The following is a 16,855-nucleotide window of genomic DNA, read 5'->3' as shown; positions in this document are numbered from 1 at the left end:
ACCTTAACTGTCCGGGTTGCCGGATTGCCCCGATTTCCCGATTTCCCCGATTTCCCCGATTTCCCCGTTGACTTGTCTCCGATCTCCCCGCTTAAGAGTCATGTTCACGTTATAGTAATAAGTTAAAAGGCCATGGTATAGAGAAGACGTGAAGATATTCGCTTCAACTACAATCTATTCTCTATCAAACATGACAAAGGTCCTTCACACCCAGCCTCAATTCCAATTTCCAACCTCCATGAGCCAGGACACTAACTCTAAGCAGGGCTCTCATCAAGTACACGTTGGCATCGTCGGGGCGGGGATCGGTGGCCTGGCGGCGGCCATTGCAATGTGCCACGCCGGGGCTCGGGTCACAGTGCTGGAGGCTGCCGAAGAACTTGGCGAAGTATGTGATCCGGAAAGATTGATGAATAGTTGACGAGCATCCCCTCTAATGGCTATAGATTGGCGCGGGCATTCAGATGACCCCCAACGTCTCTGTACTTCTTCAGAGATGGGGCGTGGATAAGATTATCGGTGATAACCTGGTCCAATTTGAGGAATTGAATATGCGCCGCAAAGATGGCACTCCAGTGGGCTTTACCAAGATCTCGACCATTGAACGAGACTTGCAGCGGCCCTGGTGGGTGGTTCATCGAGCTCATCTCCACGAGGGTCTAGCTACTATCGCCACCAAAACCGGGACAGATATCAAAATCAACTCGCGAGTCATCAAATTAGACTATGAGACAGACCAGGTGGTTGTGACTACCCAACAGGGTGCTGCGTATACATTTGATCTCTGCATCGGAGCGGATGGTATAAACAGCGTTGTCCGGAAGACGCTGTTCCCCGATGTCCGCCCTGAGCCCCCGACAACAAACTGCGCATATCGTGCCATTGTACCCTACGATGAGATTCGCCAAGATCCTATTGCAAAGGAGCTCATCAAGAAGCTTACAATGGAGGTGTGGATGGCACCTGATTCGTATATCATCACCTACCCAATCTGCGCAGGCAAGATGTTCAATCTGGTCCTGTCACATCATCGCCCTGAAAGATTGCGTGTTACTGAGAACGATGTTCCTATCGAAGAGATGCGAGAGGAGTTCAAGGACTACGATCCCCGAATCAAACGTATCGTCGATATGATCCCGGAAGTGGTAAGCAAACCCCTCCAGCAGCCTTGTTACACTTTATAACTGACGATATATTGAATCCAGTCGCGCTGGCCACTCATGGTGACCGGGCCCTTGGAGTCCTGGTCTTCACCCCAGAAGAACGTGGTTCTTATGGGTGATGCGGCGCACTCCATGGTCAACCACATGGCCCAGGGAGCGGCGACTTCCATGGAGGACGGAGCTTTCCTGGCCAAGTGTGTGGAAGGTGTCGTTCAAGGAAAGCTGAGCCTACGGGAAGCAGTTGGTATTTACGAAGCTGAGCGTATGCCTAAGGCGTACGAGAAGCAACAAGTGTCCTATATCAACGGAGCCATATGGCAGGTGCCAGATGGCCCGTTGCAAGAAGGACGCGACGCCGCTATGGCCTCAGAGCTGCAGGGCAAGTACTTTATTCGCAGCAGCAATCTTTATGGTGATCCACAGACGGTGCTGGACATCTATGGATACGACGCCGAAGGCCACGCACAGGATGCGATCGAAAAACAGCGTCAAGGTGGGAAAGAACCGGCTCACCCTGCGACTAAAGTCACCTCAAAACTGCAGCGCAAATACATGGACTGGTTCCTGCCCGCCCAAGGTCGGAAATCTGCCGAGAAGTTGTGAAGTTTTTCTTACCCAGACACAGAAAGATCAACGGAACTGTAAACATTGATAGTTAGACTAATAGTGATATCAGTTCAATGTCATAGAAAGCATTCTGGTCACCAGGGCGAAAAAAAAAAAAAGTATGTACAGAAGTTAGACCGCGACCCGAAATAGGGCGGTGGTCTTTTTTGGGTGTATTAAAAAAGGTATGGGGGATATGCACTGTGCAATATTAATGTACTTGAATCTTGGGGCTCTCACGACGTGGCAAAAGCGAGGTCGTTGAGAAAGCGCTACTTTCAAAAGAAAAAAAAAAAAAAAACGCTCGCCTTGAGCCAGATTGGTAGACTCGCGGTAGGCAACTTTTGGCATTCTCCAAAAATAACCTCTGCTGAAAATGCGGATGGAATTCTCATGAGTTCTTCTTCTCCGCCGGAGTCGAATAGCTGCGGTCATCATCACCCTCTACAGTCTTGAGAATGGCCTCCATCTCCTTGGCCTGACGAGACCACTCCTTCTCATCCATCTTGGTCTCTCGACGGAAGAGCTCTTCATTGGGCTTGCGGTAGCTGCCACCCATGCGGTCCCAGAGTGTGGTGAACTGCCCGTAGTTATAGTTGAAGTAAAGGTGGTGCATAGTGTGGCAAGCAGCACCGTTGACGACCGGACTGTTGGCCACATACTCGCCATCATGGATGAATACGGTCCAGAGGTTGATGAAGCCGAACAGGAAGACGTAGGCCAGCTTCTGCAGGGGGAAGATGAAGGGGAAAACGTGGTACGGCACACTCTGGGACCAGCCATCCAAGGGGTGAAAGGCGTGCGAGGCGAAGGGACTTGGCATGATCCACTTGTGGTGAGGCTTGTGCAGAGTCTTGTAGACGCGGGGGTGGTGCAATCCACGGTGGATCCAGTAGATAAAGAAATCGGTGAAAAAGATGAAGATCGGGAACTGAAGGATGCTGTAGTAAGGAAAAGGCTCCTCGGAGACGGTATCGTAGAGTTTGGCGTAGCCTCGAACTTCTAGAACGAAGAAAGGTGCGGTTAAAAGAGCCATTGGGGGCATGGCGCCCATCGCCTGCCTCATTTCCATGGAGATCTGGTTCTTCAGGAACTTGGGGTGGTTGTAGGTGGTCTTATCCCAGATGAAGATGTACGAAAGAGTGGCCACGACGAAGTAGACGAGCAGACCGAAGATCCTTCACGAGTCCAAGTTAGTTAAGATTTCAGATTCGAGGGGCCAGGTGGCGTGGGATGTCGCGCGTACCAAGTGATCAGGAAAAAGCTAGTGAACTGCCGGTACATGTTGTTCCTCGGCCAGGCGCTGAGGTAGGCATATTGAGAGGGTTCCAGGTGAATAAACTGAGTAGCAGGTTCATATATGAAGGGTTTATCGGCACCGAAGAGAGCCAAAGAACTGTTGGCGGCGTTCACAAATGCCGGAAAGGAGGCGGACGCGGAGAGCGAAGCGGGAAGGAGAGTCGAGTAGAGACGATCACCAACAAAGGTGTCCCATAGTTCGAGAATGATATCCATGTTGAAGTACACGGGATAGAGAATGGGGGAAGGGAGTAGGGGAAGGGAGGTGGAAGGGGGGCAAAATATCTCGGCGAATAATAAATTTTGCCCGCATCACACCAGCGCGGAACGACGGCAGCCGTTGAGATTGCACGTATTCTTAATAAGCCAAATATTATTGCTCAAGGGAGTGTTTCTAATTTGGAAGATCCTTTAGAGGATCTTCTAGAGGATCCTTTAGAGTACCTTTTAGATGTTGAAGATCATATGTGTACTTTCTGGTACCTGCATAGGCGCGAATTGCTTATATCCTTAGAATCCTCGTATCTCGTATCATATGGTGACTTCCCAACAAGGTATAGTTCCAGGGGCTGGTGGCCCAATATTTCAGGCACCACAGCCACAAGGCAGGCCATACTCAGAGATACGTCCACCGCGGGCATCAGTAGTAGATCTAAGACTTCCGAGTAAAACAAGTGATCTGGGCCTGCAAACGGGGAGTACCACAGTCATCCACTTCCCGAGTGAACCCACCCTGAGGCATCAAACCCCCTGCGCTTCTCGCCTACCACGCTTCCCGCGTTAAACGACTGCCGCCAATTCCACCTTTCCACCCCCCCCAACTCAAACCTTCCCGCTCCCGTCAACCCAGCCTCTTCTGACGACTTTCGTGATCCTCACACCCCCGCTCTTATCTTCAATACTCTTTCGGCTTGCTGTGGCTAGCTGCGTGGTGCGTTCCACCAAGCAGCATCGCCGCTTCGAGTGTCTTGAGTTTCTAGCTAAGCTGTGATCCTTCGTCGCAAGCTGTCGCTATCTTGACTTTGACCCGAATTCGATCCTTTCCGCTGCCCTCTGTACAGCACTCCGCTAGTCGTTGAAATCATCATCGAACCCATTGAATCGCAATGTACAACACACATCGCGGGATGGTGCCCGCCCCCAACTCCCGTCTGACGGAGTTGCTGGATCAACTGCGCCAGGAGTTCGAGACCCAAACGCGAAGCACCGGTGAATTTGAGCACCAGTGTATGTTTCTCCCCTCCATCTCCCTCATGCCCCGTTCCTTATTCCTAGCTCCTCACAATCTCAATGAGGAGCCTCCCCCTACCGTTCAAGTGTCGACAGTCCATCTATGGCTGCGGCTCATGGGTCGCGAACCTCGCTGAAATGTTATCTAACTGACAGATCACGCAGTAACCGGGCAGCTCCAAGAAATGGAGATGATCCGCCAGAAGGTGTATCAGCTAGAGCAAACCCAGATCAAGATGAAGCAAGAGTACGTCACCGCCTGTTATAACCGCCTCGCCCCTCGAGATCACTTCCATGTCTAAACCATTGTATCTATTATAGCTACGAAACCGAGATCCGCATGTTGCGACACGAACTCGAGTCGCGCGGTGTGCAACCCGTCGCCTCTCATATTGCGCCTGCTCAGCACTCGGGCCCCCAGGCGCAGCCGCCTTCTCTGGGCCACGGCCCCAGCAACTTGTTCGGTGGCATCATGGCCAATCAAGGAGGTAGTGGTCCCGGTCTTGCCCCTCCCCCGTCCCAGGATCAGCAGCATTCCCAGCATACCCTTCAACAGCCTGCCTCGGCCACCCAGCCCGGTGCGCCGCAACCCCCGCAGAGCTCTTTTGGAGGATATCCGCCCGGTGCTGCTGTGAACGGTATGTGCGATTGAGTTAGGATCCGCCGCCGATTTGCTAACCCTTATGTTTTACACCTAGGCTATGGTCCCCCTCCCCCTCCTACCGCATCTCCTGGTCCTGGTAAGGGCCGCCGAGCTGCCCCTGGCCCGGCCACTCCTCAGCAGACTCAGCTTGCCTACCCAGATCCCCGCGCATCACCCCAGATCCCTCGACCCACGCCGCCGAACCAGTCCTCGCTCGTTCGCACCGAGCGTATCGGTAACATGCTCGCGAATTGGAACCCCGAGGACCTGCCCGCGTCCCAGAAGCGCGAGGGTCCCGATTGGTATGCTGTTTTCAACCCAGAGGTACAGCGTGTGCTGGACGTTGAGTTGGTGCACCACCTCAACCACGACAGCGTGGTTTGCTGTGTTCGCTTCAGTCGTGACGGCAAGTATCTGGCAACGGGTTGCAACCGCTCTGCACAGATCTTCGACGTGAACACTGGTCAGAACGTCGCGACGCTGCAGGATGAGAATGTCGACAAAGATGGTGATTTGTATATCCGCAGCGTCTGCTTCAGCCCTGACGGCAAGTATCTGGCTACCGGTGCCGAAGACAAGCAGATTCGGGTAAGTTTTGCCTCAAAACCCTCGCTTCAGTAAAGGTACAATCACTGACGAATCGTTGCGATGGAACTTAGGTCTGGGATATCGCGAACCGCTCTATCAAGCACATCTTCTCGGGCCACGAGCAAGATATTTACTCTCTCGACTTCGCTGGCAACGGTCGCTACATTGCCTCTGGCAGTGGTGACAAGACCGTGCGTCTCTGGGACATCCTGGATGGCAAGCTCGTCTACACCCTCAGTATCGAAGATGGTGTCACCACGGTCGCCATGTCGCCCGATGGCCATTACGTCGCGGCCGGATCGCTCGATAAGAGCGTGCGTGTGTGGGATACTACCACGGGATACCTAGTGGAGCGTCTGGAGAACCCCGACGGTCACAAGGACAGTGTATACTCGGTTGCTTTTGCACCCAACGGCCGCGACCTGGTCAGTGGCAGTCTCGACAAGACCATCAAGTTGTGGGAGCTCACCGTCCCGCGGGGCATGCACCCCCACAGCGGCGTCAAGGGCGGCAAGTGCGTCCGGACATTCGAGGGCCACAAGGTTTGTTTCCTACTCGAGATCAACTGCGACCTGGCTGACATGAATCCAGGACTTTGTGCTCAGTGTATGCCTGACCCCCGATGGCCAGTGGGTGATGAGTGGCTCGAAGGATCGCGGCGTCCAATTCTGGGATCCCGTTACCGGCAACGCTCAGATGATGCTCCAGGGCCACAAGAACTCCGGTAAGATCGGCCAACCCCATGTCGACGCACTGATCAGCCTGCTAATTCTCCGCGGAACAGTTATCTCGGTCGCCCCCGCTCCCACCGGCAATCTTTTCGCAACCGGCAGTGGAGACATGCGTGCACGGATCTGGAGGTAAGATTGGATCTCCTGCTATTTTGACAGGCAACTGACTTGTTTTCTAGATACTCGAACTACTCTGGACGGTAAAAGGGTGCGGGATGCCTTGGCGCAATGCGTTGTTAATTTTTCTTTTTCTTTTGCTCTCCATTCTCCCTTCTATTTGCTTTGGATTCAAATGCCGGGATGGGCTGCTTTGTTCGAATCTGTCGGTTTTTTTTCTCTCTGTTCCATGAATGCACGTTCGCACCCCGAATGCAAGTGTCCATAGGTACCTCGGTTTTTTTTTTTTTTTTTTTCTCGTTTCCCACACGTAGCACGGGGCAGGTTTTTTGAGAATCCGGCAAAAGACACCCCTATCCGTCAGAATCGCCACGGAGGCTCTGTATTGGCGTGGGGCAAAGGCTCGTGACCTGTCAAATTTGACGATTTAGGGGGTAAAGTCGATCAGTATATGTGGCGGGCGATCCTGTAAGTCAGGAGTGGATCACGGTACACATCATGTTATGGGACATCTGGTACTGGTTCGCACGGCACGCCTGTCACGCCTGTCACGCCTGTCACCCGTCACGATTGTCACGATTGTCACGATTGTCACGATTGCCACGATTGACACGATTGACACGACTGTCACGCTCGTCACCTCGCGGCCAGTCTCCCATCTAGGCAGGAGTTCGCGCCCAGTCCGATCCCTGCAGGAACATCAACCAGTCGACGCCTCCTAAATGCACGAGGTGCAGGGAGGTCGGGGAAGGCTAGAGGATCGGGAGATCGAGCTGAAACCCGATCGGCCAGAATTTCCAGGGCCATGGGCGGCTAGCATGGATATTCGATGAGCGGAGATCGGACGCTATTGGCGACTATCGGACGGGCGCATCTAGGTTCTCCCCAATCACAGGCGGCTTACTCGAGTCCACTTTGAAAGCCCGAAGGCCCGGGCCGCCCTCGAGGTGATGCACCCGAAGATTTGTTTTTTGGGTTGTTTTTTGGGGTGTGTTTGAAGAGACCGGGGGATAACAGATACATGAATGAAGTCAGTTGGCAAAGGGAAGCTGGGAAGAACAGAGAGACCGAGAAAGGGAAGAACGACAAGGGAAACGGAGAAAAGCAAGAGAGAGACAAGTGAAGCAGGCCGAATCAATTCAGGTCGCCAGTCGCGGCTACAAGTATTCCGGTCTCTGCGTACTACTCTCTCACCGAGACTTTCCCCCCCCTAAATCATTTTGAATCCTTTTAATCATTGAATCATTTGATGCCTAATCTGAATACTAATCCTACTACTATTCCTACTACTAATACACTAGTCTTTACGGAAGAAATGGCCTGAAGCAAATAAATTGATGCGTCCATGGGAGTGGGGGTCGCCTCATCCATGATCCCTGAATCCTTGAAGCCCAGAATCCCTGATCGCCCATGCACCTTCGGCCTCGAACTCGTCTCCCCTGGACGTCATACAGATACATGTACAATACATGTACCTAGGGATCCTGATCCTCATTCCCAGCTTGGACTCTGTACTCCTATATAGAACCCCGGCCCTGGGATCACGCCCACTTTGATATCCCCTCAAAAGCAACCTGAATTGCGGCCAGAACCCAAATCATCCCTTTCACTGGGATTCCCGGGATTCGGGTTGAGACCTCTTTCGACATGGAAACCGCAGAGCCGCCCTACGACTTCCATGCTCACCCCGTGGGTGCTTTTGTTCGTCGTCCCATGGACACGCCCCTATTCCCATACTACTCACATCCCCATCCTGCACCTTACTCGCTGCCATATCAGGCACCAACGTCCGCTGCGTACAGTTATGCTTCTTTAACCCAACCCCCGCCGTACCACTATCTCGTGAGCCAGCCGCTGAGCACTCCGCCGCGCTTGGTGCCCGAGCAGCCATCTCTTCCCGACATTCGCCCAGCCAAAAATGCCATCAGCCAGGTGGTGAAGACCGAGCATGCGGCGAGGCCTTGCGTAGGAGGTCAAGCGTTGTCCATGAGCGCCGAAGACACGAAACAGGCGATCGAGACCGAGTTCTCTACAGGAGTGGACGTCTTGATGAAGGCTATTCAGGCCCGTCCAGACTCATCCCCGGTCCCGCAGTCGCTGCCTCCCCTCCAGCATCTTACGCCTCCAGGATATCCTAGCTATCCAATGAGTCCTCCCCGCCGTATGATAAGTAGCGAAGGGCAGCTGTCTCGATCTGGCAAGAAGCGCAAGTATACTTGTCATGTACAAGATTGTGGCAAGAGCTTTGCTCAAAAGACCCACTTGGACATCCATACACGAGCGCATACAGGAGATAAGCCCTTTGTGAGTCTTGCATATGAAACGACCTGTGACGACCGCTGACAGAAGGATCAGATCTGCAAGGAGCCCGAGTGTGGGCAGCGCTTCTCGCAGCTAGGCAACCTGAAGGTAAGCATGATCAAGAACATCTCTCTGCGGACCGGGATGCACAAATTCTCACACACTGACTAGACTCACCAACGCCGTCATACGGGTGAAAAACCTTTCTCTTGTGACATCTGCCACAAGCGCTTCGCTCAACGCGGCAATGTTCGTGCCCACCAGAACACCCACATGGACAAGAAGCCCTTCATCTGTCGCCTGGATGATTGTGGCAAGAAGTTCACCCAGCTAGGAAATCTAAAGGTATGGGATACCTCATCTACCTAAACAGCATTCAGAGTATTGACACCTCTCGTTTCCGTTCAGTCACACCAGAATAAGTTCCACGCGGGGACCCTCGGAATATTAACGCAACGCTTCTCCCAAGAGACTGGACCAGCCAACTTACAAGAACAAGAACTGTGGGAATACTTCGCCAATCTATACAAGAATAGCAACAAGGGCATTAAGGGACGAGGCAAGGACCGGCGTATCGCTGCTACAAAGCGGCCTGCTTCAGTAGGCGACCACATGCAGCGGATGGCTTCCCTAGAATCAGAGGATGATATGCACTCGCGTCGAGGCAGCTACGAGGACAGTGTTTCGATGTACACGGCCGGATCCAGCAGTGACGGGGACGATCCAGGTCCGTACTATATGGACCGACGAGGGCCATAAGGGCTGTCCGGCATTAAGCGATTTGAGTTAATATACAAGCCTGGAAAATACTTGGTTTCCAGGGGATGTGATTTTACGGGGGTTATGGTTTTCTGTGTTAAGATATCTATGAGGCTATGAGGGGGGTTTTTTGTGGTTCTGGGGTTTCCTCTTCTTTTCGTTGTATTTTAGCTTGGGGAAATACTCCAGCACTGGGGGTTGTACGAGGATTTCTAACAACAGGGTCTCGGGTCAACCGTTTCTTTCATTGTGGATTGTAATGATTTGGGTTCCATTTGGATTTCTATTACTGTCGTACATACAATGTCAATGGACAATTTACCGAAGGGCCCAGAAGATATCTTAGATGGGTCTGGATATGCGGTGATGTATCTCTACAGCCAAATGCTGGAGTAGATTGAACGGGATCTTGCCGAAGAGCGATAGAAAATGTGCATAGAAAGAGATGCAAAGAAAAAGCCTAGGCTCGACGAGCATACTTCAAAGAACAAATAAAGACGTTCAACAAAGACTACGAAGAAACGACTCGGAAGAGATTTTGAGGTTTAGACTTGTCCACAATCTATTCATGGCCTCGTACGAGTTTGAGCTAGTTAGATATCTTACAACACAGGAGACGACAGCTCACTAAGAAATCTTTTTTTTCTCCCTTTCTTAATAGATAAGGCATGCGAGTACGCCATGCTCACTTAATCGGTAGTGTACAGTTCAAAAGTAGGACAGATCGAAATAGACCTCACACAACAACCATGGGTAGATCATGCAGTGATACAAAAGGTTCGAGGGAAATAGGAAGAGCAGCCTATTCAAAGAATCCGAGCTATCTTCCTTCATAAATCTGTCCACCCTTTATTGGTCATCGGCATCCGCAATTTTAACGTCTTCGTCACCATCCTCAGTCTTTGCTGGCGCATTCGTTCCAATGGGGGTTGCATTCACAAGGGCGTCGGTGATAAAGGCCTCTTCAACAGCCGACTTCCTTCGGAAAACTCGGAGCCAACGGCGGCCCCATTGACGGATGATTGCGTCATCTGGCAAATCGCCGCTACCGTCGCCACGCTCCATCATTTCGTCGTTGCTGCCGGCAGCGACGGAGATGATGGAATCCTCAATAAATTTGAAAAGCGCCTGCATATCGGCCCGCTCGCGAGCAAGGGTCTCGTCCAGGACACTCAGCTGGGGTTCATACAGGCCCGGCTGTGTTCGGGCTGCGACGATCTGGCGCATGCGGTTGGTAACCTTGCCCACGGTGGCAGAGATCATTTCGAAGATGTGGGACTTGGAGAGGATGGTACCGGCAGCCATGGACTCAGTAAGAGCCCACTCGAGGACAGAGAGAGGGCTGATAATAGTGTAGTTGAGCAACTTGTCGATGATATTGATGGCAATGCCTGGTTGGTCCGCCCAGTACTCCATAACGGAAGTGATAATCTGGCAACGAGCTTGCGTAGAGGCCGACCCAATAGCCAGCAGGCGGTCCTTGTTCCGCTCAATGCAGGACAGGACATGTGAGAGCGACTTAGATCCCACGTAGCAGATCGCTGTCATAAGAGCGTCGGTTGAGGGAACCTTGGGATCTTCGACTCCCATGCTTTGGGCCTGCTCTTCGATCGCTGCGATGAATGGCTGAATTTCCTCGTCTGTGGCCTTCTTTCTGATCAGCTGCATGATCTCCTGTCCTTCCTTAGAGTACGGGGTCGTCTCCGATGAATATTTGAAATCCGGAGTGTCCTTCTCCTTGCCCTCCGTAATCAACGGAATATAGGGCTCGGGGAGTGTACCCCGAATGCGCTGCGCAAAGCTGAGACGAATCTCCTTATCCAGAGCGCCGTAGATGAATGCCAGTTTGGGATGGATGGCAGGAAGTTCAAGATCGTCGACCCTGTGAGGTGGTTAATTTCCGCAACAATAATTTCGTCGCTATTTAAAACTTACCACTCGCTCCATTTCCAGGTGAAGCCAAAGTTGCTCAGGTGGTGCGCGAACCAATCCAAGAACCGATTGCTGAGCTCCAAGTCCATAGTTTCCAGGTTGTTGTACAAGAATCTGATGGCACGGCCCAAGCTAGGAGCGATGGCTGCAGGGGCGATCTTGCAGCATTCGGTCAAGAGAGCATGGAAATACACAAGCTTGTGCTCCGGTGTCGGCAGCTGATATAATTGAGAAAAGACGGCATCCACGGCCACATCTTCTGGCTTCCACGCCTGCACCTCACCAGCCATTTCGCGCATACGGTCAAATGGCGTTGCGCGCTTAACGAAGGTGCCGGGGGTGTACCAGTTGTCCACATCAATCAAGTATTTGGCCGTGGCCACACGGTTGAAGTCAAGCAGGTTGATAGTGTCGACCAATGCCTCTCTTAAGAGAGAAGAAGAAATGTCCGAGGTTGGAGGCACAGTATCCACCTCTTGGTCAGCGAATACGGAGATATACACCTCTGGGAAGAGAGTCCGGGCACCGTTAGGGACAGGGTTAGGGACGGTGATTTGCGGGAAGGGAACCTTGGCCACTACATCGAAAGGCTTCTGCTCATCGGGCTCCCGCTCTTGAACGTCCTTCCATGGGCGCGGAAGACACTTCAACTCCCAGCTCTTGCCAGCTTCGGCTTGAAGCTGCCCTTGGAGCAGGCTAATAACACTAGGACCGGCAGCTTCCTTGTTCTCCTCGGGGCTGAAAGTGTTCACCAGGTCAACTAGGGTGTGAGGAGTAGAGGCAATGATATCCGTCTTCTCAAGCAAGGCATTTGCTTGGGACTCGAAGCCGGTGGCGGGGGAGGACATCACGTAGGGGATCGTGAACAGAATGATTTTGACGAGCTCAAGTCCGAGCAAATCTTCCGAGGACGTGGTTTGGAGATCGACCGCACGAGCGAACAGCTCCTCCAGAAGCGGGAAAATGCCATCGCCCTCAAATATGGCTTGCAGGCCACCGAGGAAGCGAATAAGAAGCTTAACTTCACGCCATGAACCGGAGTCGATATATTTCTGCAGAGCATTACTGGCCTTGCTCAGCATTTCCGATCCAAGTTCCGGTTTGAGGTTATACACGGCCAAAGACGTCGCGGCGACGAAGGGAATCTTCATTGGCTGCTCAAGAACACTACATTGGCGTCGTTTGTTAGTCTGCACATCAGGGGAGTGAGCATCAAGGCCACGTACAGGTCAAGGGAGATATTGATGTAGGTGTCGCGTAGCTCTTCATCTTCGTAGTTCTCCGATACGGTTTTTGCGATTCCGACAATATCATCTTCAACTCGTCTCGCAGCCTGGATTACGATCCAGAGTAAGTATCTAACCAAGCATCCCAGGGTACACATTGCGCGCAGGGAGGTAGAAGGATCGTACCGATTCGGCAAGCGTCAGAAGCTGGCGGCGTACCAGAACAAACAGGGGCTCCTCATATCTGCGTCGCTGAGGGCGGCGATCGTAGTCCTCGTCCTCTGCAAGCTGGTTAGCTACGCGCATCGAATGCTGGAGACTGTCAAGGTAGTGTCGCACTCACCTCGGTAGCGGCGCTTGCGCTGGCCACCACCCCGGTAGTTCGAGTTCCGGCGCTCGTATTCAGCCATTGCGCGTCAAAGTTGGATTGTCAATGGAAGGTTGCACGGAGTCGAAGTCCAAGTGATGCGGAGCTTGAAAGTGAAGGGCAGTTCGGAAGGGGGAATTTCCGGTCCGGGCCCCTGCGACCGCTTTGCCTCTGAATTTCTGTGCGAGTCTATCTCTATGTACAGGTGACCGAGACATCTAGTGACTTTGTTGGTTTATTTCTCTCTAATCTCTTGTGGGATGTCTTCTCGGACTCCCTCTTGATTTCCATTTCACCTCAATTAACTTAATTACCTTCACTTAATTCTCGTGAAACATGCCCGAACAGATAGGTGATGACCGCCTGTTCAGGCTCGTAGTTGATTTATTGATTCAACCGACTGCTATACTGAATGGCAGCTTCAAGAGATGTGTGTTCAGCTACGTAGCCTTCGACATATGACAGGATTGACATATGCCTCGTGGGGAGACCAGGGAAGTTTATCCAACGGCCGAGTTTGCTTCTCTCGTCACCAACCGTACGATCCACGACATAATTGGAGACAATTCCAAGCGTATATTCCGTTGTAGAGACAAGATAGCCCCTCTCCATCTCTTAACCGAATCCAAAACGACCTACGATACAAGGCACATGAATCTACAGGCCAGAAACAAGGGAACAAGGAAACCAGGAAACCGTCTGCTTCAGAACTGGGTTGTGTAGCTCATCGCCGGCGAGTTGGGGAGACCGGAATCCAGCCGAGCCCGACAGACCAGACAATGAATGACATTGCAAAGGGACAAGACGAAAAGCAAATGGACGCACAGGGGAAGACAGGGAATAAAAAAAAAGAAAAATAACAGGGTTTCTAGCGCTGCAAGTAGAAGGAAGTCAACGACAGGGTAAAACCGCGTGCCGAAGACCCCTCGAAGATGGAAAAGAAAGCCTCTCGTACGGTGATGCATTTCAGATGTCCCGAGTCGAGATCGGCTTGCTGCGGGTTTCCTCCCCCTCGACCGATGAAGCTATGCAGTCTTCAGTCCCGGAACAGGCAGACTTGCACAGAAAGGGTATCACTTTTTCCTCCCAAGAGTTGTCGCAGACACCTCAAAATAATAAACTCCAGGCCATGACCTCCCACCGTTGCGTGACAATCATCAGCCTCCCCTCAATCGAATCCGGTTCTCCGTGAGAAAAGAATGTTGACCACGTTTCTCCATTCTTTCTCCCCTTATAGCCCCGATGCAGTTCCGCCAATGCCTCACTGGTTCAAGAACAAACACAGCAGAAGTCCGTGCCCTCCATTCAGAGCCCACTCTAAACACCAAAAAGGTCCTCGGGTCGGTAGGTCATCGAATTCTCAGCACAGTGCGGAACGCACTATGAACAAAAAAAATGTCCCTCGCTGAGGCGGCATTGGTCCGCTCAGTCGAGGTGGGCCATCATCTCCTCCTTGGAGAGGGGCTTGAAGTTGTTGATATCAAGACCCTGGGCCTCAAGAGCCGGGCGAGCATGAGGGGGAACCAACTGTTCATTCAGATGAGGGGCGATCGAAAGTTCTGGTCGGAAAGTCAGCATTCAGGCAACGGCCAGGTTCCATCGCATTGACTTACCATGCCGCGAGAAGTCGAAGCAAGCGGGCATATCCTTGGCGGGGTTGTTGTGATGGCGAGAGTCGGGTAACCGGGTGTTGGGATCCCGCAGTTCGTCGAAGAAGGGGTGGCACATAGCCTCGATCGCTGACAAGCGCTGGGTGGGGGTGTACTCGAGAAGAGCCGAGATAAGGTCAATGGCCTCCGGGGGCGCCTTACGGAAGACCTGGTCGGGTATTAATATATGCGATATTTCTTTTGTTGGGCAGCGAGAGGGGTTACAAACCTTGTTGAACGGATGCGGCTTGATCTGAGGGAATTTGTGCTCCATGTAATTGGGATTCATCGTGCGAATCTGTTCCCGAGTCGGAGTACCAAGCACCTTGATGATTTCCACCAGCTGGTCAATACCCGATTCACCAGGGAAGAGGGGTTGGCCCAGCATGAGCTCGGCCATCACGCAACCAGTCGACCACACGTCTAATAACGGGTTAGCCCCATAGGATCTAGGCAGACTTCAAAATGAATAAACGTACCGATCTTGGTTGTGTAGTTGGTGGCGCCGAAGATCAACTCCGGAGCCCGGTAATAGCGAGAGCAGATGTAGGACACATTGGGCTCGTTCTCAATGAGTATCTTGGCGGAGCCGAAATCGCAAAGCTTCAGAATACCGGTTGCGGGGTCTAGGAGCAGATTTTGAGGCTTGATATCGCGGTGGCAGATGCCTTGTGAATGGATGTAGGCGAGCGACCGGAACAACTGGTAGATGTAAAGCTTGACCTCCAGCATGGGCATGGTCGTCTTCAACTTGTTGAAATAGCGAGAGGCGCGATACACGGTTTCTGGAACGTATTCGAGTACCAGGTTGAGGTACACTTCATCTTTCTGTTTGGTCACGCGGATAGAGTTAGTCGGGAAGGTGGGCAGCGGGGGTGTCGTTACACATTACCCTGTCGCCGTTGGAGTAGTAGAAGGCTTTCAGCTCGACAATATTGGGGTGGCGCACGATCCGCATGATCTGGAGCTCACGGTTCTATCAAGAGGTGATGTGTGTTAGAATGTCTACTTGCCGGTTGAATCCGCCATTGCTCACCTTGAAGCGCTTGTCCTGGAGGACTCTCTTGATAGCGGCATCCTCGCCGCTGGGGGCCATCTTGGTCTGAAACACCACGCCGAAGGAACCATTGCCGACGATCTTGCACTGGGTGTAGGAAATCTCCTTGTGTTCGCCAGTCAGGCCATCTTGGACCTTTTCACGGATGACCTCTGTTCGGGAGGGGGTCAGTGGGACACGACAATTGGGAGGGGAAAAGGTGTCTCTTACCACCCATGCGCAAACTCGGGAACAAGCCCGGCCGACTCTGTGACATGGTGGGAGGGAGGTGAGTTGATGCTAGAGGAAGAAGGAATCCGTTTTGGGCAGAAGGTAGGTAAATTCGGTGGAGTAGCTTCGGATCGGAGAGGGGAGGGGAGGGGAGGGCGGAAGGACGGGGCGAGTTGAGAAGAAACGGCAGAAATGCCAAGGTCAAAAGGAGGAAAGAGATGAAGGTGGACGTGGATGGGGTGAAGCAGATGAGAGGGGCCAATAAGGATCACAAGTAATAAAAGGTGATTTTCCACAGAGCGAGTCGGAAGTGACGTTGACGGGAACCAGGAAATCGTCCCCTTTGCGGGATTGTGGTCTGTGGTCGGTCGTCTTACGGGGGAAACGGGGGATGGGAAACAAGAGGGTAAGGCACGAAAAGGGAAAAAAACGAGAGGGGCGGGAAAAGGTAAAAAAAAAAAAAAAAAAAAAAAAAAGAAGAGAGACTACCTTAGCTACACTTCCCAATGGTCTGGGAAATAAATAAAAAAAGAACAAAACGAATAAAAAGAAATACCCCAAAATAATGGCATGCTTTATAGAGAGTATCGTGGTCCTTTTTCAGCCCTCGATCTGATCTCTCGATTTCCCTCTCCCCCCCCCCCCATCTTTCTCGTTTTTACCCCCCTCAAATGTTCCATTTCCAAGGTTCTTTTGCCTCTCGAAACAGCCGTGACGGGTGGATAACGGATACGGTACGGTTACTTTACGGGCGGAGTGTGATATCATCGGACCGGGATTGGCGTATTTGGGGTATTATTCAACCAATACACATGCCAGCGGTGTACGGAATCTCACCTGAGGAACGCTACCCGAAGACTATGTATAAATATAGATTGAAGCTATAGGCATATAGCAACTTCCTACCGGCGTCCATAGTGAGCATAGGAGAGGAAAAACCGAGAGCGCTAGTTTCCGTGAGTCCCGTCGATGTCGGG

General features: G+C 52.2%; 6 protein-coding genes across 6 annotated transcripts; 3 read left to right on the top strand and 3 right to left on the bottom strand.

Annotated features, from left to right (window-relative positions):
- Positions 1-190: 190 nt before the first annotated feature.
- On the top strand, positions 191-1,766 carry N7443_000670 (uncharacterized protein; the record flags this gene model as incomplete). The annotated part of the gene is made up of 3 exons (XM_056880726.1): positions 191-388; positions 447-1,145; positions 1,206-1,766. The coding sequence occupies 3 exons, from the start codon at positions 191-193 to the stop codon at positions 1,764-1,766; spliced, it is 1,458 nt and encodes a 485-aa protein (XP_056745964.1).
- Positions 1,767-2,160: 394 nt separating this feature from the next.
- On the bottom strand, positions 2,161-3,284 carry N7443_000669 (sterol desaturase family protein; the record flags this gene model as incomplete). The annotated part of the gene is made up of 2 exons (XM_056880725.1): positions 2,161-2,947; positions 3,016-3,284. 2 exons carry the CDS (start codon positions 3,282-3,284, stop codon positions 2,161-2,163), a joined length of 1,056 nt encoding a protein of 351 aa, XP_056745963.1.
- Positions 3,285-4,174: 890 nt separating this feature from the next.
- rcoA (uncharacterized protein) lies at positions 4,175-6,464 on the top strand (the record flags this gene model as incomplete). Its single annotated transcript, XM_056880724.1, has 8 exons — positions 4,175-4,295; positions 4,464-4,545; positions 4,620-4,936; positions 4,997-5,529; positions 5,601-6,071; positions 6,121-6,253; positions 6,314-6,389; positions 6,440-6,464. The coding sequence occupies 8 exons, from the start codon at positions 4,175-4,177 to the stop codon at positions 6,462-6,464; spliced, it is 1,758 nt and encodes a 585-aa protein (XP_056745962.1).
- A 1,560-nt stretch (positions 6,465-8,024) lies between these two features.
- On the top strand, positions 8,025-9,437 carry N7443_000667 (C2H2-type zinc finger protein; the record flags this gene model as incomplete). The annotated part of the gene is made up of 4 exons (XM_056880723.1): positions 8,025-8,681; positions 8,724-8,786; positions 8,850-9,023; positions 9,087-9,437. 4 exons carry the CDS (start codon positions 8,025-8,027, stop codon positions 9,435-9,437), a joined length of 1,245 nt encoding a protein of 414 aa, XP_056745961.1.
- An 849-nt stretch (positions 9,438-10,286) lies between these two features.
- Positions 10,287-13,005, bottom strand: N7443_000666 (NCBP1 family protein; the record flags this gene model as incomplete). The annotated part of the gene is made up of 5 exons (XM_056880722.1): positions 10,287-11,319; positions 11,373-12,536; positions 12,596-12,702; positions 12,782-12,876; positions 12,939-13,005. 5 exons carry the CDS (start codon positions 13,003-13,005, stop codon positions 10,287-10,289), a joined length of 2,466 nt encoding a protein of 821 aa, XP_056745960.1.
- Positions 13,006-14,387: 1,382 nt separating this feature from the next.
- Positions 14,388-15,924, bottom strand: N7443_000665 (GSK family serine/threonine-protein kinase; the record flags this gene model as incomplete). Its single annotated transcript, XM_056880721.1, has 7 exons — positions 14,388-14,521; positions 14,576-14,780; positions 14,841-15,034; positions 15,091-15,439; positions 15,504-15,587; positions 15,648-15,820; positions 15,879-15,924. The coding sequence occupies 7 exons, from the start codon at positions 15,922-15,924 to the stop codon at positions 14,388-14,390; spliced, it is 1,185 nt and encodes a 394-aa protein (XP_056745959.1).
- Between the last annotated feature and the right edge of the window lie 931 nt (positions 15,925-16,855).

Source organism: Penicillium atrosanguineum (genome assembly GCF_028827265.1).
Source record: "Penicillium atrosanguineum strain IBT 20685 chromosome Unknown utg000001l_segment0_segment0, whole genome shotgun sequence".
NCBI lineage: Eukaryota > Fungi > Ascomycota > Eurotiomycetes > Eurotiales > Aspergillaceae > Penicillium > Penicillium atrosanguineum.
The sequence above is the reverse complement of the archived record's forward strand: the minus strand, read 5'-3'. Positions and strand labels throughout refer to the sequence as shown.